The sequence below is a fragment of the Protopterus annectens genome, chromosome 2.part1, assembly GCF_019279795.1.
Source record: "Protopterus annectens isolate FY-2018-M chromosome 2.part1, PAN1.0, whole genome shotgun sequence".
Lineage (NCBI taxonomy): Eukaryota > Metazoa > Chordata > Ceratodontiformes > Protopteridae > Protopterus > Protopterus annectens.
The window spans coordinates 46,937,563-46,960,899 of record NC_056729.1 but is presented as its reverse complement, the minus strand read 5'-3'; the positions used below and the strand labels follow the sequence as shown (position 1 = coordinate 46,960,899).

The 23,337-nt window shown below is 45.6% G+C and overlaps 1 protein-coding gene across 1 annotated transcript in view; it reads left to right on the top strand.

Annotated features, from left to right (window-relative positions):
• LOC122793960 (arf-GAP with coiled-coil, ANK repeat and PH domain-containing protein 2-like) overlaps nt 1–23,337 on the top strand; it is a 930,687-nt gene that overhangs the window by 581,996 nt on the left and 325,354 nt on the right. The window contains exon 11 of the mRNA XM_044062015.1: nt 9,875–9,969. Coding sequence (XP_043917950.1) covers nt 9,875–9,969 — 95 coding nt within the window. The remainder of the gene's footprint in view (nt 1–9,874; nt 9,970–23,337) is intronic.

Genomic DNA, 23,337 nt, shown 5'->3' with positions numbered 1-23,337 from the left:
TCGATCTCCTCCTCCTCGGATCCGATCCCCTTGTTTCTCCCCGGTACCCGAGGAGGAGGTGATCCGGTCCCCATCGAGGTCATCGAGGCGACACTCCAGGTCTGCCTCGGTGGCCTCGTCGAGGTCCACTTTTAGTATGTCTGACGAGGATATGGACCGGATGATGAGGAGATTCATCCAGGCCCAGATGCAGATGGGAGTCCGAGGGATTCGGTGTGCTTTCGGCTCCGTCCCGGTCGGAGCACACTGGTCCTTCGGATCCGACGTTCTCGGCGCCGGGTCCGATCCCCGCTTCGGATCCGAGTGGGAGTCGGATCTCGGATCCGTCTAAGAGCGGCTCCCCCTCGGCTTTCGCTGCGGTGGAGAGGGCACTGTCGAGTGCTTCCAGGCCTCCGGTCCTGGCTTCGGCTCCCTCCTGCACTCCTTCTCATCTGGTCCTGGCTCCCCTCACCCGGCCCTCCGGGCAGCCTGCCTCAGCGCCTTTAGGAGTTCCAGTGGAACAGATTACAGCCCGTGAGGACTCTTCGGACAGCCCCCCCGAGGAGATTCCCCACAAGGCAAAGTGCAAAAGGAGGCACATAGACTCCCCTGAGAGTCTCACAGAAGATACAGACTTGGATGAAGGGAAGGCTCCCGAGATCACCCCCTGAGGATATCTCCTTTGGAGACATCAGGGAAATGCTCAAAATCAGAGGTGGGTGGGCTGCCCCAAGGCTTCCTCTGACGAGTCCGTATTCCTTGAGGCGTTGAGGCAGGACCATCTACCTCTTGGGTGTCCCCTCCACCCGACCCCCTGGTGGATCTCATATCCTCTAGGGCTTGGAAGGAACCGGACACCGTAGAGCCGATCTCCAAGCGCCCAGACAAAATTTTGAGCCCCCCTGCAGAGAGATCACATTGGAGCAGAGGTCCCCCTGTGGATGCCATGTTGGTGGCTGCAGCCACTAAGAAAGAATTGGCTCAGGAGAGCCCCACGGTTCATCCTCCGAGCAAGGAGTCTCGCGCGATGGACCGTCTTGGGAAGCGGGCCTTCAGTTCAGCGACCTTTTCTATGAGGGCCTTGAACTGTATGGCACACGTTATTAGGATGCAGCGGGACCTAATTAAGGAGTACGCTGCTTCCCCCCCGGGGTCCATGTCGGAGGGAGACAAAGATTTGTACTCTTCCCAAATGGCCACCCTCTGCTGTATCTCTAATACCTCTATGCGGCTATTGTCTCATGCTACAGAGGGAGCCGCTAGAGCAGGCGGAGTCGGGCTTGTCATGAGGAGACAGGCCTGGCTCCGTCACTGTGACTTCTCGGAACCCTTTAAGGCGTCATTCGCGAATGCCCCTTTTGATGGTTCTGCACTGTTCGGCAAAACCGTTCGCGACACTCTTGTCCAGAGCGAGAAAGACGGGAAGACCTTGTCTGCCATCGGAGTCCGCTTCTCTGCGCCCCAGAGGTCCTTTTCCAAGAACCAAAAGGGTCAGAAGAAGATGTGGTTCCGAAAATTGCATCAATCTCAGTCTGCTCAGGACAACCAGTCCTCTCGTGGCAGAGGAGGACAGGGAGGACGCCGCCCCAGAGGCAGAGGGGGTCCTAGGAATTTTGGGTCCAGAGAACCTTTCTCTGAGAGGCCCACGCAGAACCCCTGAGGGGTTTCCCGACTGCTCCACTCTGGAGGCAGTCGGGGGGTGTTTTTCGAAGCACCTGGCAAAATGGGAGTCCATAACAACAGATTGCTGGGTGCTTTGCATTATATCCAGAGGTTACCTAATTCCCTTCATAGCCAACCCCAGAATCAGAAGCCTTCCCGACGTCCCACCCAGTCAAAAGAAGGCGGCCGCTGCAGAAATTCAGCAGCTTCTACAAAAAAGAGCCATCCAGCCCGTCCCCCCAGATTAAGTCGGATCAGGGTTTTACTCCAGGTTCTTTCTGGTGCCAAAAGGCGGGGACTTGAGGTCCATCCTCGACCTCTCTTTCCTAAACCTGGCGGTACCCAAACAAAAGTTCCGAATGGTCACGTTGCAATCCGTCCTCCCCTTATTGCGGGAGGATGACTGGATGTGCTCTATAGACCTCAAGGATGCGTACTGTCACGTTCTAGTGGACAGGCGTTCCAGGAGGTTCCTCCGCTTCCTGCTGGGAGCCAGTCACTTTCAATTCAGGGTCCTCCCCTTCGGTCTCACCTCAGCCCCCAGGGTGTTCACCAAGGTCCTAGCGATAGTAGCGACCCACCTGAGACTCCAGGGAATTCAGGTCTTCCCATACCTGGACGACTGGCTCCTCACAGCCCCAACAAGGCATCTACTTTGCTCAGGCAGGGGCTATTTTCTCGGTCTGGCTCCACTATTAGGATTAACCATCAACATGACCAAATCCTCTCTCATCCCTACGCAGATGCTAGATTTTATAGGGGCAAGACTGGATTCCGGACCGATGCTTGCGTTCTTGACTCCAGATCGACTTCAGAACCTGATGTTACATGTGCAGGCCATTCTCCAACTGCAAACTCCTTCGGCGGAATTGATTCTGAGGGCCCTAGGATCTATGTCCCTTCTCACTACCCCCACCAGTCGACACAGTGACCATGGACGCTTCTCGCCTGGGGTGGGGGTGGGGGCATTTTTCAGGCAGAACAGTCCAAGGCACTTGGAACGACATAGAGACCTCTTTGCATATCAACGTCCTAGAGATGAGAGCGGTGCTTTTGATGTTGCAAGCACTACACAACTCTCTTCCAGTAGGGACAATTGCGGTACAGACAGACAACATGTCGGTAGTCTGGTACATCAACAAACAGGGGGGAACCAGGTCTTACCCCCTTTGCCGCGAGACCATGAGAGTGTGGGAATGGGCGATTTCCACCAACCGCTTTCTCATAGCAGCGCACATTCCGGGACGGTCCAACATTTTAGCGGACAGGCTCAGTCGTACTATCCTGACTCCTTACGAGTGGTCTGTCAACCACCGAGTGGCAGAGCAAGTATTTGCCCGATGGGGGCGACCTTGTTGCGATCTTTTTGCCTCTCCTTCAAACACGAAATGCAACGATTACTTCGCTCTGATTCCCCCTCCGGGGAAGTCCACGAGAGACTCTCTAGTTCATGCTTGGCCTCCCAGTCTGCTTTATGCTTACCCTCCTCTTCCCCTGATGTTGAAATTGTTACAGAAAGCCAGGCAGCTGGGGAGCAGAATGATCCTCATTGCCCCATTCTGGCCTCGTCAGACGTGGTTCCCTTACCTATGGACTCACCTAGTGTATCCACCATGGATTCTGGATCCCATTCCGGATCTCATCTCTCATCCTCTCGGCCTTCCGACTCCGAACCTGGTCAACCTCAAGCTGACGGCTTGGTTGCTCCAGTTCCACTCCTCATAAGGACTCCCGGGATCTCATCACCGGTCAAAGCCATTCTTGTAGCAGCTCACAAGCCTTTCCACCAGGAAGGTTTATTGGAGTAAGTGGAAACGCTTCACCATTTGGGCAAAACACCGTCGTTTAGACCCTTTTACAGCCCCCGATATCATCGATTCTAGATTTTCTAACCTCTCTCTTTCACCAGGGGGCTAGTTCTTCCACAGTCAAGGTACAGCTGGCAGCAATCTCATACTACCATGTGGGGCAAGAGTCTGGTCCTATTATCACTTCCAAACTGTGTAAGACCTTCCTTAAGGGTACCTTCCTCCTTAGGCCTCCAGTTAAAGAGGTGGTACCTCCATGGGATTTATCCTTAGTCTTGCAGGCCTTGACTGGTCCCCCATTCGAACCAGCTGCCACGGTTGATCTCAAATTTCTCTCTTGGAAAACAGCCTTTTTGGTAGCCATAACTTCAGCCAAAAGGGTATCGGAATTGCAAGCCCTTTGTGTCAAACCACCATATTTGGTTTTTCACCCGGATAGGGTTTACCTCAGAATCAACCTGTCCTTTCTACCTAAGGTATCTTCAGAAGCGAACATCAATCAATCCATCAATCTCCCAGTGTTTTTCCCCAACTTTCATAACAAAGGAGAGTACAAGCTTCATTCCTTGGACGTACACAGACAATTACGTTTTTATATCCACAGAACTGCTGGTCATAGGCAATCCGATCAGTTGTTTATCTCCTTTGCCAAAAGTAATTTCGGAAAATCAGTTTCTAAGGTTTCTCTCTCTAGATGGATCTCGAGTTGTATTCCGTTAGCATATCAGAGTTCGGGAAGGCCTGCACCTCAAGGAGTCCGTGCTCATTCTACTAGGGCCGTTGCCACTTCTGCGGCCTTTCAAGCTAGGGTTCCACTGGATGACATTTGTTCCGCAGCCACTTGGGCTTCATCTCACACCTTTATCAGCCATTATAAAATAGATGTTGTTTCCCGAGGTAGAGCGTCCTTTGGCTCTGCGGTGCTCCGGAATATCCTTCCATGAAGGCCACCCAAGACTTAGGTAGCTGGGGACTCTGTCCCACAGGTTGCTGACAAATGAAGTTCCTACTTCAGATTAAGAAGTTATGTACTCACCATAACGTTTGAGTAGGTATCTTCATTTGTCTGCAACCATCCCCCCCTCCTTCCCCCTGACCGATTGGATCGCTCTTGTGTTATTAGCATATGTTCCCATTTGGGACACCTGTTATCTGTTGTGCTATGGGGCAAACTTGATCTGAGGTCAGTTAGGGCAGGCAGGGGATTATGGGTAAGGGGGAGGAGCTAGGAGCTCAGATCTATGCTATGATAGAAGTTGCCGGCTCGGATCCGAGATCGGATCCGTATGCCACAGGTTGCAGACAAATGAAGATACCTACTCAGATGGAACGTTATGGTGAGTACATAACTTCTTAATTCGCCCCAACTAAAAACAACTTAATAGACAAAAGCACCATCTCGATAACCAGCCACAATATGACACCTATTAAAGTAGTCTCCCATACCAAGCTTCTAGGAATCATTATTGATGAACAGCTCAAGTTCGATATTCACCTTCAAACTAATGTTAAGAAAACCCATCAAAAACTTGGTATGCTCTACCGCTACAATCGTTTTCTTACCTCCTCCACTAAACGTACCGTCTCCACTACCTATCTTCTCCCCTCCCGCATGTATGGTGCTCCCATCCTTACTAATCTTCAAGCCACCCTCATATCTAAACTGGCAACAAAATTGCAAAGTTTGCTACATGCTCCAACTTCCTCTCATCACTGTGACTCTTTGCACTCATTAAAGTGGCTAGAGTTCCCCAGTTATCTTTCTTGTATTCAACTTTGCACTGCCCACAAACTTATCTTTAAGCCTTCCCATTGCCCTTCTTGCTCCTCTACCTTTACCAAGCACCTTCCTGACTGATCCCTCAGGTCTAAAAATCAAAACCTACTCAAAGTGCGTAAGCCATTGCATACTCCTGGTCAACTCCTGTCTTTCTCCCTAGCACGGAAATGGAATTCACTTCCTCCCCTCAGTCAAACCTCTCAGAACCCTACTACCTTTTAAACCTTACTTCATTCTCATCTTTCTTCCAAATGGGAATACTCCTGCTTCCATCCTTCCAAAACTCTTCACAATATCTACACTTCCATCATGAACACCTAAGCTACACCCAGGTTGACACTAGCACCTCCTCCTTACTCTACAGTTTTCTTTTCTCCTCTATAAACACTACAACCTGTGAGAGATGCACTTACATAGCCAAAATGGAAGCAAAGCTCTCTCCACCCAAGATTGTGCTAGACAGTCAAGAGGAGAATGTTAACACCCGCACTACACCTCAAGCAACACATAGCCCTTCTAAACCCACACCACCAACACCCACATATAGCAACACTAAATCCACATATGCAGAGGCCCTTAACTGTAACCTGCCCAAGCAACAAGGACCTCTGAAGCTGAAACGCAAACAAACACCAATCACAACCAAAGTGTCACATAGTTCAAAACACCTGTGTGCCACCAAGCAACAGCCCCTCAGGCAAGACAATGTACCTAACACTGTAGTCATAGGTGACTCAGTAGTCTAGCACACTGATGTCCCTCTCACCAGGTTGAACAAGGAGAAAATTAGTCAGCTGCGTGTCGGGTGCCAGGATCCGCCACATAACGCATGCACTCAAGTCACTCCACAACAAGTACAAATATGACTCTGTCATTGTCCATGTTGGAGTGAATGACTTGAGACGTACCTCCCTGGACTACATGAAAAGAGACATGGAAGAACTCTCAGATCATGTGGCCCAGGCAGGTATGACCCTAGCCCTGAGTAGCATCCTGCCTTCGCCCAGAATGATACCACAATATAAAGAAAAAATGATTGACTTCAACAATTGGCTAAGCTTCTGGTGTTATTCAAAGGGGATCCAGTATCTGTCTGCCTGGGACAACATGATTGACAGACCACGATGCTTTGCCAGAGATGGTCTGCACCTGTCGCCTCTGGGATTCAGGTTACTGGCTAAGGCTCTTGCCACCCCTATAGTGCTTTTTTTAGGCAAACTTCAAAGAACAAAACCACCACCGTAACAGGTACAAACATGCAAAATCTGAAGGTAATGCTACTCATTGCTAGAAGTCTAAACCTCAAAATGCACTCTCTCGAGGCACTCCTAAAAATGGAGAACATCGATGTCTGTGCAGTAACTGAGACCTGGTTCAAGGCTCCAGAGAGCACCCCTGCAATACCAGGCTACAACTCTTACCACACTTTTCGGCCACCAAAGCAGGACCGAAACACTAAAGGTGGAGGAGTGTCAATATTCACCAAGGATATTCACACCACCAGGCTAGTTGCCCAACACAATGCGTCTGAAATTCTCCAGGTGCAACTAACACTACTAGGTAAGACTGCAATCCAAATTGTAGCTTGCTACAGATCCCCCACCATACCCCAAGATTCTCATTACACCTTTCTAAACATTCTGGAAAATATTAAGATAGAGCCAAACTCCCTAATACTGGGTGATTTTAACTACCCTGCCATTAACTGGGAAAGCTACTCATGTACCAACACCTTTGCCCAATGGTTCTTGGAATTCATAAATTCCAACGCCCTGGATCAACTAATCCATAGTCCCACCAGAGGCTCCAATATCCTAGACCTGGTCATTCCCAACATGGGAAATCGATGCTCCACACCTATGGTCACCCCCTCGTTAGTCACGTCTGACCATAAGCTAATCACCCTTAACATCCACATCCCACCCCCACCTCCCAGTAAGGAAACCTCCATAAAAAACTTCTCCAAAGCCAACTTCATGCTACTCAAGTCAGAAGTGACAAACTTCATGACACCCATGCAGACGGGAGCTGAAAGTTCAACTGCTGAATCCTACACTAAGGCACTGTATGAGCACATCCACTCATGCATAAATCGTGCCATCCCAAATAGAACCAAGGTGCTCTCATCCAAAAAAAAGGAGCCAATCTGGTGGTCCCCTGCCATAAACAAACTTTACAACAAAAGGAAGAAACTGTTGCAGAAAAGAGGAAAATCCCAGGATGCAAAAAACTTCCTTACCAGCCTCAGTAAGAAACTGAGATCCCTCATAAAATCCTCCAAAGCTAGTTAAGAAAATAAAATTGCCAAAGATTCCAAAGACAACAACAAGGCATTCTATAACTATGTCAAGAATCAAAATGGCAATGCTCAGATCTGCTCTGAGCTAAAACAGAATGGCATTAAATATACTGATCCCAAGGATATTGCCAATATCCTGGCAGATCGATTCACTGCCAACTTCACCCCCCTCTCACCCCCTAAATGGCCCATCTCAATACCGGAAGATTGCCAAATTCCGGTAACGGCCACACAGGTAAAAAACGCACTCTCCAAAGCTAAGAATACAGCATCCATGGGACCAGATGACATCCCGGGCTGTGTACTACATGAAATACAATATGAACTGGCACCTCACCTAAGTGTCATGTTTAATCATAGCCTCACCTCAGGTTTCGTGCCAACTGAGTGGCGCACAGCTACAGTTATCCCACTCCACAAGGGGGGATCCACCTTGCATCCCGGAAACTACCGTCCCATCAGTCTGACAAGCCTCATCTGCAAGGCCATGGAGCGTATTATCATGGAACTTATAAACAAAGACATTGGCAACCTTCAAACACTGGACCCCACCCAGTTTGGGTTCGTGAAGGGCCGATCTTGTCTCCTGAACTTGATTGACTTCTTCGAATCAGTCTCCAGAGCCAAGGACAAGGGTAAGGTGGTCCACACAGCCTATCTAGACCTTGCGAAGGCCTTTGACACCATCCCCCACTCTGGAATCCTAGATAAACTTGCTAAGCTGGGCATTAATCCCTACATCACCCAATGGGTTGCTAACTGGCTTACTGATAGAACCCACACTGTAAAAGTAGCCGACTCCAAATCCAGCTCCAGACAAGTGGAGTACCTCAGGGTTCAGTCCTGGGACCGCTCTTGTTTGGCATCTACTTCTCTGAAGTACAGGCCAACACTAAGGGACTCTGGATAACAAAGTTTTCAGATGACTACAAACTGGGAGCCATTATTGAATCCCCAAATTATGTGGATACTCTACAGAAGGGCCTTACAGAAACAGATGCTTGATGCCAGAGCCATGGGCTCAAGCTCAGTGCCAAGAAATGTATAGTTATCCCCTTTGGGAAAAAACATGTATCCATGAATTAATATAGATGGCAGTACACTAAACACCGAAAGTTTGATAAGAGACATAGGGACACAGGTGGACAGTGGTCTCACCTTCGATAACCACATCGCCACAACAGTCAGGAAATCCTATGTGGCACACCTCATCACTAAGGGCTTTTCATCCAGAAAAAAGGAGGTCATTGTCCCACTGTACTCATCCCTCATTAGACCCATTATAGAATACAATGCTCCGTTTGGTATGTACCTCTCAAGACATCTGCAACAACTGGAAAGGCCACAGAAATACCTCACTAAAAGAATCACAGGCCTAAAGCAGATGCCCTACGCTGACCGCCTTAAAAAACTCCAGCTATACTCTGTTGCATATCGTCTACTCAGAAGCGATCTTTGCTTAACATACAAGGCCATGTCAAACCCAGAGCTACACTTAAAGAAATCCCAATCCCTCAGAGCCACACGCTCCAGGGATCTAAACCTTGTCATCACAATAAACAAAACATGCTGGAGGGATAGGTTCCTGAACCAGAGACTCCCTAGACTCTGGAATAGATTGCCCATACATGTCAAGCAGAGTGCCTCTTTGGCCCTCTTCTTCAAAAGGAACCTTGACGATTGGATGGGAGAAAGGAAATTCACCCCGGGGATCTGCTAGACAGGGGTCCAGGAAAGTAAATAGTGTGGGAAGAAATAGCCAAGGGAATTATTATGGCTAGGCTTGTATAGGCCCTAGGGTTGATAGCCTAGTACCAACCTATGAACCTATAAAGCATAAAACCATTTTTTCAGCACAAAATGTTAATGTATTTTATATATATATATATATATATATATATATATATATATATATATATATATATAATATATTTATTTATATATAATATCCATATACATTTATTAACCCTGCTGATTTGATATTCATAACACTGTCTATTAATTTGATGCTGTGTTACATGAAATTGCTTTTTATTAATGTATACTTTTATATTTGTATTTGTCTGTATGTATAAGTATTCAGATGGAGCTTTTCTCCCCACGCCTCCGTTGAAAAAGGGCTCACCTTTCCCCGGTTAACAAACTGCAAATAAATAGTTATCTGTATCTTGTAGCACTTATGTGCATCTCTGTGTGTGGGTGTATTGTGTCACTTTAATACTTATCCTAATTGAATTGTATGTGGGGCAGTGGTAAGAAGTGGCGAATAAAACAACATTTAATGTACTGGTCTGTACTGCGTGCAAAACATGTGTGTACATTTTTTTATTCCTTTCCTCCTTTCAGTTGCTCTGTGCCCTGGGGAACAATGCTGTGAATCAGATTTATGAGGCACGATGCAGTGAAGTAGGAGCCACAAAACCCACATCTGACAGTTTACGGTAAGACACCTGACTTTTTGCTTATTTTCTGCACCAAAGACTCGCCTGATATAAGTTATCTAAATATGAGCTGTAAGATTTACATGAATATATGGGTGTTAGCCACGTGTAGATGGCATGTCCTGTGTTCAATCTTTGTGTCAGTCAGATGTCCTTATTGGCATGAACATACATTACTGAGCCAAGAGCATTAGAGAAGCATTTGTAAAAATATTCCATGTACCTTACTTTATTTTGTTTTGATAGCAGAATTAACTGTAATTTGACAATGCCTTGCCTGTTTGTGAGTTACTTATTTACTTGGCCTTGCAGTGCTAAGTACAAAGTCTGAACTCTGGGTGTCAGATTGTGCATTGGTTACCATTGCTTCCTCACAGGTGTTGGTTCAGTTTCTGTCTGCATACCTTTTGTGGGCAATCTCCATGTCCAGGATATGTCCATGTGTGTTTCACTGAGTGCTTCAGTTTCTTCCCACACCCCAAGGACACTACTGGGTGATTGGCCATGTTTCTAAGTTAACTTAAGGTGTACACATGTGTAGATTTACATGTTTTCTATTATGGACTGCCATCACATCCAGAATTAATTTTTCAGCCTCAAGTTTACTAAGGGCTTGGACAGGCTTTAGCTCAACAATGCCTCTGAATAAGATAAAGCAGGTACTGTAAAATGAATAAATTAATGACATTTTCTATTTACTAAGAACATATTAAATAATGTAGCAAAAATTTGCAATTTGTCTTTGTGGATAAAAAATAAGTTGGTTTAATGTATAGTTCGTATTCTTTTTTTGTTATGTTTTTTTGATGGTCACCTGTTTTTTGTTTTTTTGATGGTCACCTCAGATTAGGCAAAGAAAAATTTGCAAAAGAATAAATACAGGGAATTCACCAATCACTAAAGAAATGATTGTAGAGTAATGTCTTGAGTTACTCTAGAGGAGGCATTAGTGACAAAGTCGCCTATCTCGCTGGTGCCTCAGTATCATGTCCTCAAGGTTACCAAAAGTTGTATAATAAAAAGAAACATTATGTTTTCACCTTAAACCGGACTAATACAGCTAATCAGATACTGCCAACAATAACTAAAATTTTCTCACATTGTTACATCAGATAATAAAAGAATATAATTCTTCATAATAAAACTTTCATGTGCAGGTTATTGCCGAGGGGTGTACAGTCTCAAAAGAAAAAATGTATATACCAAGCCTTAATCTCCTAAAAGGTATGGATTAACATCCATATATAAATTAACATTGAAATGAGTATATAAAGCAAAATATTTTAAAACACTTGGGTCTGACGTTTTCGTATAGGAAGTGCTGTTCTGCACAGACATTACAAATGTCTTTTACGTATGCTAAAATTCTAGTTCTTAATTGTTTACAAGTGAGGAACAGTCATTGAATCCCCAAATGACTTAGCCATCCTGCAGTAAGGTTTGTCCCATATAAATAACTGGTGCCAAAATCATGGACTGAAACTAAATGCCAAAAATACATTATTGTATACTTTGGGAAGTCATCTACCCCAGGGAACTACCACATTGATAGTACTCCCTTAAGAGTGACCCAGTTTGGGATTTAGGGTCTTATGTGGACAGTAACCTATCTTTCAACATAATGTGTCCATTGTTGTAAGAAAGGCCTTCTAGATTGCTTATAAAGAAAGTGATTGTGCCTAGATGAAGGGATGTCATTGTTCCCTTTACTCTGCCCTCATTAGACCAGTTATTGAGTATAATGTACCCCTTGGCATGTACTTGTCCAGACACATGTAACAGCTAGAACATCCACCTATACCTTACCAAAAGGATACAAGGCCTAAATAATATGTCCTACATGGAATGATTCAGTGCCGTATCACTATACTTTGTGTCCTACAGACTGCTAAGAGGTGAACTGTTGCTGGCATATAAGGCATCCACAGATCCAATACTGATGGATTTACTGCACATCAGCAAGTTAAATGGCATCAGAAATACTGTGGAATAGAGATCTAAACCTATTCTGCAACATCAATGGTATGGTTTGGAGAGAGATATTTATCTCTTAGAGGATACCACTGCTGTGGAACAGGCTCCCCATTCTAGTAAAACAAAGCTCATCCCTGTCCATATTCAAGTGCAGTTTGGATCTGTGGATGGGACACACAAAATTTACCCCAGGACTGTCCCCTGTACTATTAATGGACAGAGGCAGCCCTTAAATGCTTTATCCCATGCATGGGTCAGCTCATATTTTCTGTGGTATGACCCCATTTATTCTCACTATGTGTAATATATAAATGTTAAGTTGTCAATCTCGCCTTCATTCTTGCTGGATGGGTTCGGAGCCGATCCTCGGCTCCGACTCGGCACTAGCTTTAGCTCGAGAACTCCTTTTACCAGCTCGAGGCAACCCTATATCCCATGATGCAAGGCGGAACTACCCCAGATCTCGTTTGCCGCTTAGCGAAAGAGGTCTCCTTTGCCAGCTGAGGTAAGTTTTTCTTGTTAAATAAGAAAAAAGTTAGTTAGGGGTTTAATTTCCCTTCAGTGTTAGGTTAGCCTGTATTTAGTAAGCCCACCCTATTCCCTTCCTTTTTAAACTTTTAATATAGTTTTTCAGTGAAAGTTTTAGTCAGGCCTAGTTCCCCAAGTTATTCCCTTCCTGTGTGTCTGTGTAGGGATTAAGTTGTGTGTTTGTGGGGACTGTTTGTGTATATCCTTTTAGGATGTCTAGGGAAGGCAAGGTCTCAGGCTTCAAGAAGTGTGACCAGTGCTGTCAGAAAATGTCCCTGACAGACGGTCACACTTCTTGTGTGTATTGCCTGGGGCCTTTGCACCTGCAGGACTCCTGTGCGTTGTGTCATGCCTTTAGCCAGCGAGTCCTGCAGGAAAGGAGGAACAAACTGATCCTCCGAGGTTTGTTGAAACCTGAAGGTTCTCCTCCTAAGCAAGGGGCAGGAAAACCTCTTAAGCCACCAAGGCTCAGGCTACAGTGTCTAAGCCTCCTCCGGTGGCTCCGGCCGTCGGAGCCGATATCGGCTCGGCTGGAACCGATGCTTCTTCTGCCAGAGTAGTGGGTTCGGTGCCGGCCGGCTCCGATACCCTGACTACTGTTGCCTTGTCGGCTCCGGCTGGAGCCGACACTTTATCCAGCATCGGGCCGAGATCCTCGGCTCCATCTGGGGTTCAAGGGACTTTGGCTCCGATGGCTCCGGCCCAAGAGATCCCGGTCCCCTTGATACTAAGTATCCACTCGGCTCCGGGTCTCCTCTTTTGTCGGAGCGGAGCCATCGGAGCCGATCTTCGAGATCTTCCAGGCTGTCTGACCACGATTTGGAGAGGGTGGTAAGCAGGCTGTTGAAGTCTCAGGCACTGGCCCAAATGCTCCATAGCCCGTCTCAACAGACTTCGGCTACAGCCCCAATTCTTGAGATTCCTCCTCCGACTCCACACCAGAGTTCGGAGCCGGAGCTTCTTGGGACAGCGACTGTTTCGATGCCGGAGCCGATACATCCTTCGGCTCCGTCATCCTCGGCTCCGATCTCCTCCTTGAGCCTTTCCTTGGAGGGATCCGGTCGTCGGGTTTCCACTGTCGGCTCCGAGGGGGCTAGTGGCATCGGACACTTGTCCGACCCCGCTCTCCCTCTTGGAGCTTCGGCTTTGGTAAGCTCGGCGCCGACATCTGCCTCGGAGCCTTCTCTCTCCTTGGAGCCGACCATTCCTGTTTCTTCGGAGCGGGTGTGTTCAGGTCTCCCGGGGAGAGGAGCCTTTGAGGTGATGAGGAGTGTCCTGGCCTCTGAGCCTGGTCAACGGTCTATCCCTCTAGCTCCTCCCTCATCAGTGCCTGCAGAAGCCTCTTGCCAGCCTCTTGCTCTTAGGCCCAGGGATCCATCGCCCCAGGTTTCCCCACTGGGAATTTCCTCCTCTTCCGAGGTTTCTCCTGACCCTGCAGGTGAACCCCCTCGGAAGAGGACGTGTAAGAGGAAACACACAGACTCCCCTGAGTCTACTACATCTGATACTGACTTAGATGAGTCGGAGGGTTCCCCACGGTCCCCCTCTGAGGATGTCTCATTTTCAGACATCCTTGAGCTCCTCAAACAGAGGGGGAATTGGCCCTCCATTGACCCCTCCGAGGATGAGTCGGTATACCTGGAGGCTTTGGATCCCGACCCTCCACCTCCTGGGTGTCTCCGCCTTCGACCCACTCATGCAGGTAGTGGCTCGGAAGGCGTGGGCGCTCCAGATTCTGTGGAACCTGTCCCCAGGAGACCATCCAAATTCATCACGGCCCCTTCGGACAAACAGTTCCTGTCCAAAGGTGTCTCTGTGGATGCTATGGTGGTGGCGGCCACTAAGAAGGAACTGGCGGATCCTTCAGTACCTGTCCATCCTCCTAATAAGGATTCTAGGACCATGGACAGGTATGGAAAGCGGATGTTTTCTTCAGCGACCTTTGCAATGCGTTCGCTGAATTACCTTTGTCACTTCACCAGGCTTCAACGAGATATTCTCAAGGAACTGGGGGAAGTAGTCCAGGATCCTTCAGCTGCTGGGGCTCAGGAAAAGATTGCCTCTCAGCTAGCTATCCTGAATTCGATATCTAACTCCTCCATGCGGCTCATATCTTATGCAGCCGATGGAGCGAGCAGGGCCGCAGGCACAGGTGTTGCTCTTAGACGCCAAGCCTGGATGCGGCTGTGTAATTTTCGGACCCCTTTAAGGCGTCCTTCACCAACACCCCTTTGACGGTTCGGCTTTGTTCGACCTCAGGTGAAGGATACTTTGACCAGATGTGAACAAGACGGTAAAACTCTTTCTGCCGTTGGAGTCCAGTTTTCCACTCCTTCTAGACCATATCCCAAGGGTCAGAAGGGGGAAGATGTGGTTCCGTAAAGCCCAAGGAGCTACACGGACACACGTGGTCAGTTTACCCCTAGAGGCAGAGGGGTAACAATAATAGACGCCGCCCTAGAGGCAAGGGGGTCCTCAGAACCAGGGCAACAGGGAGCCTCTTCCTGAAAAGCCCTTTCAGCATCCCTGAGGTGTTGCCCGACTGTCCACCCTTGGAGGCAGTCGGGCCAAGAATTTCGCTGTACCCAGTAGCCTGGCAATCCCTATCACAAGAGAAGTGGGTACAGTCGATTATATCCGAGGGTTACAAAATCCCCTTTCAAAGGTTTCCCGTACCTCTACAATCCCTTCCAGACATCTCACCCGGTCAAAGGGATTTGGCAAAACAGGAAGTTTCAAAACTCCTGGGAAAAAGAGCCATCCAAACAGTGCCGGCAGACCAAGTAGGATCCGGCTTCTACTCAAGATTCTTTTTGGTCCCCAAAAGGACGGGAGATTGGAGACCAATACTAGACCTAAGCAGACTAAACAAGTCTGTCAAAAGGCAAGATTTCGGATGGTCACGCTGCAATCCATTCTGCCCTTTCTGGGCAAGGACAACTGGATGTGCTCGATAGACCTTCAGGATGCGTACTATCACATAAAGATTCACAGACGCTCCAGAAGGTTTCTCCGCTTTCGGCTGGGAGCCAGTCATTACCAATTCAGAGCACTGCCCTTTGGCCTCACTTCAGCCCCCAGAGTGTTCACCAAATGCATGGCGGTGGTCACAGCTCACCTGAGACGTCGAGGATTCCAAGTGTTTCCTTATTTGGACGACTGGCTCCTCTCCGCCACCTCCAGGGATCAGCTTCTTCGGTCCAGAGATTACACCTTACAGCTTTGCAAGAGTCTAGGAATTTCGGTGAATTTGAAAAATCCTCTCTGCTGCCTTGCCAATCTATCACCTTTATAGGCAGAGTTAGATACCGTCAAAATGTTAGCCAGACTAACAAATCAAAGGATTCTGGACATCCAGAAATTTGTTCAGCTTCTGTTACAAAGCAACAAGGTCAAAGCCAGGTTTGTCTTGAAGGTTCTAGGCCTAATGGCTGCAGCCATTGTTCTTCTTCCACTAGCTCGCTTCCACATGCGTCTCCTGCAGTGGATGTTGTTCACGCAGTGGTCGTACCACGATCTGCCCATGAGACACGAGATCTTAGTGACACAGTCTTGCAGGGCTCATCTACGATGGTGGGTATCTTCCCCTCTTCTTCAGCAGGGCCGACCATTTGTTCCCCTTCCTCCAGTTGCCACAGTCACCACGGATGCCTCTCTGATCGGGTGGGGGCATTATCAGGGCAGGATGGTCCACGGGACGTGGCAACCCATAGAATACCACCTGCACATAAATGTCCTGGAGATGAGAGCAGTGCTTTTAACGTTGCAAGCCCTCGACGACTTTCTTCCCACAGGGACTATTGCAGTACAGACGGACAACATGTCCGTGGTCTGGTACATCAACAAACAGGGCGGAACCAGGTCCTATCCCTTATGTCGAGAAGCTCTCAGACTTTGGCAATGGGCGATCTCTTCTCAGCGGTTTCTGATAGCAACGCACATCCCCGGCAGGTCCAACCTATTGGCGGACAGGCTAAGCAGATCTATTCTGATGCCTCACGGTGGTCTCTAAATCAGTCTGTAGTGGTTCGGTTTTTCCGGAGGTGGGGCACCCTTTGTTGCGTTCTTTTCGCTACCCTCAAAACAGCAAGTGCCCAGATTACTTCACACTATTTCCTCTTCCAGGCCAACCCTTGAGAGACTCTCTAACCCAGGATTGGCCTCGGGACTTCTTTATGCTTTTCCTCCCTTTCCATTGATTCCACAAGTCATTCAGAAAGCCACCGTTTTGAGAGCCAAATTGATCCTCATTGCTCCATATTGGCCTCGACAAATTTGGTTTCCGTCTCTACATCATCACCTTCTGGTGCAGCCCTGGCATCTGGACCCAGTTCCGGATCTTTTGATCCACCAGTCGGGTCAGCAGCACCGAGCCATTCATTCTCTCAACCTCACTGCTTGGTTGCTCCACTTCCTTCCCTAGCCAGGCTACCAATGATTTCTGACTCAGTCAGAGACATTTTAGTGTCTTCTTTAAAGTCGTCCACTAGAACTGTTTATGCTAGCAAGTGGCGGCTTTTCTATTTGGGCAAACGCCAAAATATTGATCCCTTCACCGCTCCTATACATTCTGTTTTGGATTTCCTGGCGGAGGTTTTTCATTCAGGATCGTCATCATCTACAGTCAAAGTACAAATGGCTGCTATTTCCAAATTTCATGTTGGCTTGCAGGACAATAACATCATGTCTCATAGGTTATGCAAAGCCTTTTTGAGAGGAGTTTTTCTCCTAAAACCGCCTGTGAAACATCCTCCTCCGCAATGGGATCTGAACTTAATGTTGGCATCCCTAATTCTACCTCCTTCGAACCGTCTGCTACGTGTTCTTTAAAGTTGTTGACATGGAAAACTATATTTTTGCTGGCTGTTACTTCTGCAAGAAGAGTTTCTGAGATTCAGGCCCTCTGTATTCGTTCACCTTATCTGGTGTTTCATAAGGATAGGGTTTCGCTCAGGACTAACCCTTCCTTTCTTCCCAAGGTTGTATCTCAAGCCAATATTAACCAATCTATTGATCTACCAGTTTTCTTTCCTAACTATTCTGACAGAGCTGAACAGAAGCTGCATTTTTTGGATGTTCATCGTCAGCTCAGGTACTACTTACATAGGACTAAACAACTTAGAAAATCAGACCAATTGTTTGTCTCCTATGCAGGAAACAGGTTGGGTCTTCCAGTATCTAAAGTGACCTTATCTAGATGGTTGACTTCCACCATTTCCTATGTGTACTCTCTAAGGGGCAAACAACTATCTTCTAAGCCAAAAGCTCATTCAACCAGGAGTCTATCCACTTCTGTAGCCTTTCAGGATAGACTTCCCATTGACACTATTTGTGCAGCAGCTACTTGGGCCACGCCTCATACTTTTGTGTCTCATTACAAGTTGGATTTGGCCTCCAGAGATAGGGCCAGTTTTGGTTCCACTGTTCTCAAGAGTCTGTTCCATTGAGCCACCCGGGATACAGGTGCTAGGACGCGGTCCCATCCAGCAGAATGAAGGCGAGATTGACAACTTAACATTTAGAAGTTATGTACCTACCATAACGTTCCATGTTAGTTGTCTTCATCTCGCTTCTTCTTCCCCACCCTCCTTCCCCTGGCCTGGACAGATCTTGAGAGTTCCTATTAGATTGCTTCCTCTGGAGCATTGTTATGAGGACTTCTTTTAGGAACCATGGTTCCTAATTATATTAGGATAAGTCTTTAGCAGGGTTAGTTAGCTGCCAAACGAGATCTGAGGTAGTTCCGCCTTGCATCATGGGATATAGGGTTGCCTCGAGCTGGTAAAAGGAGTTCTCGAGCTAAAGCTAGTGCCGAGTCGGAGCCGAGGATCGGCTCCGAACCCATCCAGCAAGAAGAAGGCGAGATGAAGACAACTAACATGGAACGTTATGGTAGGTACATAACTTCTAATTACTGACCATGGGATGGGTAATGCCAAGCTAACACCAAATGGGATAGGTTAATTCAAGCAAAAAGGGAAATTGGCTGGGTTTAAAATGGGCTACAAGGGCAGCTAGCATAGAACTTAACTGTGAACCTATGAACTCTTGAAGTTTTTCCAGTATAATATTTGAAAGAGGGACATTTTAACCCATGTAGAGTTACAGTTTGATAACAGTTTTAGCACTTAGATGAAAAAAAAATTATGTACATTTGTCTTATGATTAACAAAGGAGTCCCGGAAAGGACAGACAGAACGTCCCATGTACAATAATGTATTCTGACTTGCTGCTTTGTTGGAGAACATGTCTCTATTTACAACACAATCCATTAAAGAGACTGTACACCTCAAAATGTTCAAAAGTGATCTGAACTTGAAATATTTGTTAAGAGGAATTTTATTTATTTATGTATTTATTTAGTATTTGATGTATCTGTAAGGGAATGTCATTTACATTATTGTCACACTGTTTATGGTATTTCTTAGTTAATGTCAGTGGTATCTGTTAAATTGGGTGACGATAGTTTAATATATAGGTGTCCCACGAAGTCGCAAGACAAAACACGCTGATGTTTTGTCTTGTGACTTCATGGGAGCCCTTTCTATTTCTACAGTTTTTAACTTTGTGGGAGCCCTTTCTATTTCTATAATTTTTAACCTCCCCCCGAGAATGTCATATATTTATATATCTACATCTATATATCTATCTATAAATATATATATATATATATATATATATATATATATATATATGGATTCACTTCATAATCTCGAAATACTGAAACATCGACTTTCAGTATCTCGAAACTATGAAACCCAAGCCCAAAACCACGAAATTCAAAATACCGAACAAACTGCATACACTACACTATACATACACCATAACACCCACATCACAACACAACACAAACAAACAAAAACTACAAACATACACAACTCATACACACACAAGCAGTGTGGACCCCCCCCACAACCCCCTACTTATATATACTAACTCTGAGATCGCACAAACAGGAAACAAAAGCAAACTCACACACGCACATTCTCCAGTCCCTTACACACACATCAAATACATTAGCACACTCAAACACACTCTAACCCCCCCACTCAAATCCCTTACAAAACTCTCACTTACCTGACAAAACACCTAGATCCACACACTCCACCCGCGCACCATAAACACACAATCCCAGACATCACGTAGCGTAAGGCCATAACCACGAATTCGAGATATTCATATTCACGATTATGAACTTTCACTATTTTAAACATTCGGGTTTATAGTCTCGAGATACTGAAATTCGACATTTCAGTATATCGAGATTATAAACTGCTCCCATACATACATACATATATATATATATATATATATATATATATATATATATATATATATATATATGGGTCCCCTTCACATGTTTTCACAAAGTCGACTTTCATATGTTCGATACCATATGATTAACTTTTGAAAAGCCAACCATGGGGAACTGTTATCTCCATACAGTGCAGAATGGGAAAATTTCCCTCTTCCGCAAAGTAGTGTGATCTCGGAGTTGGTATATGTAAGTAATGAGGGGGGCCCCATGGGGGGTCCAGTGGGGTTTGCCCCCGTTAACAGTTTTAAGGTGAGTGTTCATTGTGTTTTTTGTTTATTTTACATGGTCGGCTAAAGTGGGGGGGGTGTGGGGGACACAGTTAAAATGTAAATGTAGTGTTTTATTTATTTTTTTTTTGATAAAAACGCTTTTGTTAAAGTGTGTTCGGTTATTATGGATTCGGACGTTTGTTCAGTCGAGCAAACGTCCTAGATCCACATATATAGATATATATATATATATATATATATATATATATATATATACACATACATACATACACACACACATACAGTGTGTACACACCATTGTTAAAATGTCAGGTTTTGATGATATAAAAAAAATAGACCGCAATAAATCATTTGAAAAACAAACAAATATGTTAGGGGAAAAATATAAAAAACGTAGAATAAGCTGTTTGCATAAGTGTGCAGGGCCTTAAGCTAATACTTTGTTGAAGCACCTTTTGATTTAATTACAGCACTCTGTCTTCTTCGGTAGGAGTCTATCAGCATGGCACATCTTGACTTGGCAATATTTGCCCACTCTTCCTTGCAAAAGTGCTCCAAGTCTGTCAGATTGCCAGGGCATCTCTTGGACACAGCCCTCTTCAGGTCACCTCACAGATTTTCTATTGGATTTCTGTCTGGGCCATTCCAGAACTTTAATTTTCTTCTGGTGAAGCCATTCTTTTGTTGATTTGGATGTAAGCTTGGAGTCATTGTCATGTTGAAATGTGAAATTCCTCTTCATCTTCAGCTTTCTAGAACATGCATGAAGGTTTGGGGCCAGAAGTGACTGTTATTTGGAACTGTTCAGAATTCCTTCCACCTTGGCTACAGCCCCAGTTCCAGCTGAAGAAAAGCAACCCCAAAGCACAATACTGCCACCACCATGCTTCACTGTGGGGATGGTGTTCTTTTGGTGATGAGAAGTGTTGTTTTTGCGCCAAATGTACCTTTTTGGAATTGTGGCCATAAAGTTTAACCTCGGTCTCATCAGACCATAACATATTTTCTCACGTGCTTTTGGCAGACTTGATGTATTGTTTTGCAAATTTTAGCCAGGCCTGGATGTTTTTCTGTGTAAGAAAAGGCTTCCATCTTGCAACCCTACCCGGTAGCCCAGACATATGGAGAATATGGGAGATTGTTGTTACATGTAGTACACAACCAGTACTTTCCAGAAATTCCTGCAGCTCCTTCAGTGTGGCTGTAGGTCTCTTTGCAGCCTCCCTGACCAGTTTTTGTTTAGTCGTTTCATCAGTTTTGGAGGGATGTCCAGTTCTTTGCATCGTCACTGTTCCATATTTTCTCCACTTTTTGATTGTCTTATCTGTGTTCCATGGTATATCCAATGCTGTAGAAATTTTTTTGTACCCTTCTCCTGACTAATACCTTTCAACAATGAGATCCCTTTGATGCTTTATAAGCTCTCTGCGAACCATGGCTTTTGCTGTAGCAGGCAACTGAGTAAATGTCAGGAAAATCCTACTAGGACAGTTGAACTTTATTTGGGGTTAATCAGAGCCTCTTTAATTGATGGCAGGTGTGTACCCAAGAAGACTGAATGTTGTAATTAAATCAAGAAGTGCTTCAACAATGTATTAGTTTATGGGTGTGCACACTTATGCAACCAGCTTATTGTACGTTTTTTTTAATTCCCCGAACAGATTTGTTTTTCAATTGAATTGTACACGTTACATCTAATTCACAAATTTCTCCAGAAAACACTCCAGATGAAAAGCAAGGTTGTCCTCATTGCTCCTTTTTGGCCTCATCAGGTGTAGTTTCCCTTCCTGTGGTTTCATCTTCTACATCCACCATGGATTTTGGATCCCAGAACATATCTAATCTTTCAGGGATAACACATCAGGAAATTGCAGGCCTCAAGTTGACGGCATGGTTTCTCCAATTCCATTAATGTTTAGACAGCCCAGGCTTTCCTCGCTGGTCTGCAAAATACTGCTATCATCCCAAAAATACTCCACTAGAAAAATTTACAAGAGTAAATGGAAAAGATTTTCTTCTTGGGCCCATCAGAGAGAGTTGGACTCTTTTAGTGCACTTATTCCTGCTGTCCTGGATATTCTTGCTTCAGTTTTTCAAGAAGAGGCTAGTTTGCAATTTTGAATTACCATACTGGCTATAATACTTCCCCTCCTAAAACTGTGCAAAGCATTCCTTAAAGGTACTTTTTTGCTTAGGCTTCCGGTTAAAGACCCTATTCCACCCTGGAATCTGACACTGTTATTGCAGAGTTTGACTCATACCCCCTTTTGAGCCTTTGGCCAGCTCTGATCTCAAGTTTCTTTCTTGGACAATGGCTTTTCTAACGACCATTACTTCAGCAGCATGAGTTTCTGAACTCCAAGCACTCTTTTCAAAATCCCCTTTCTTGGTTTTCCAAAAAGATAGTCACGTTACGCACTAATCCTTCCTTTCTGCCCAAAATAGCCTTGGAGATGAACATCAATCAAGTTATCAACTTACCTGTTTTCTTCCCAAATTTTTCTGACAAAGGTCAATGCATGCTTCATCTCCTAGATGTGCATAGAATGCTCCATTTTATTCTCCATGGTACAAAGGATTTTAGAAAAACTGATCAGTTGTTCATCTCCTTTGCCTCCAACAGGTTCAGAAAGCCAGTCTCTAAAGTTACCGTAGCAAAGTGGTTAACAGATTGCATATTGTTTGTTTACATTCAACGAGGTCTGTCTTTGCCCAAACCTCCAAAAGATCACTGTACTAGATCTATTGCTACTTAATCTGTTTTTTGGTCCAGAGCTTATGATATAGAGCTTTGGTTCTAGGGTACACCAGAGTATCCTTCCATGAGGGTCACCCAAGTTTCTCATATCTGGGACTCTGTCTCATCAGTTGAGGAATAAATGAAAATGACAATATCAGATGCATAAGTTATATACTCACTGTAACTATGCATCTGTGTAGTCCATTTTCATTCTTCCTCAGCTTCCGCCCTCTTTCCCCCAAACCTTCCATCTGGGAGTAACCTGTTAGTGACATTGTAATCACTTTTCCTGTTCGAGCCCCTATCTTTCCTTTTATATTAGCTGTGGCTAGTTCTGTTTTTGGGGCAGCAAACTCGATCTGAGGTGTATCACAGGGTTTTGAGGCATTATTGGTAGAGGGAGTAGGTAGCGAGTCAGACCCCTCGAGTGTTAGTAAATGCGGCCGAGCCAGATCCCATCAGTTGCGAAAGAATGAAAATGGACAACACAGATGCATAGTTATGGTAAGTAAATAACTTTCAATGTTAAATTGTCAATCTCGCCTTCATTCTTGCTGGATGGGTTCGGAGCCGAACCT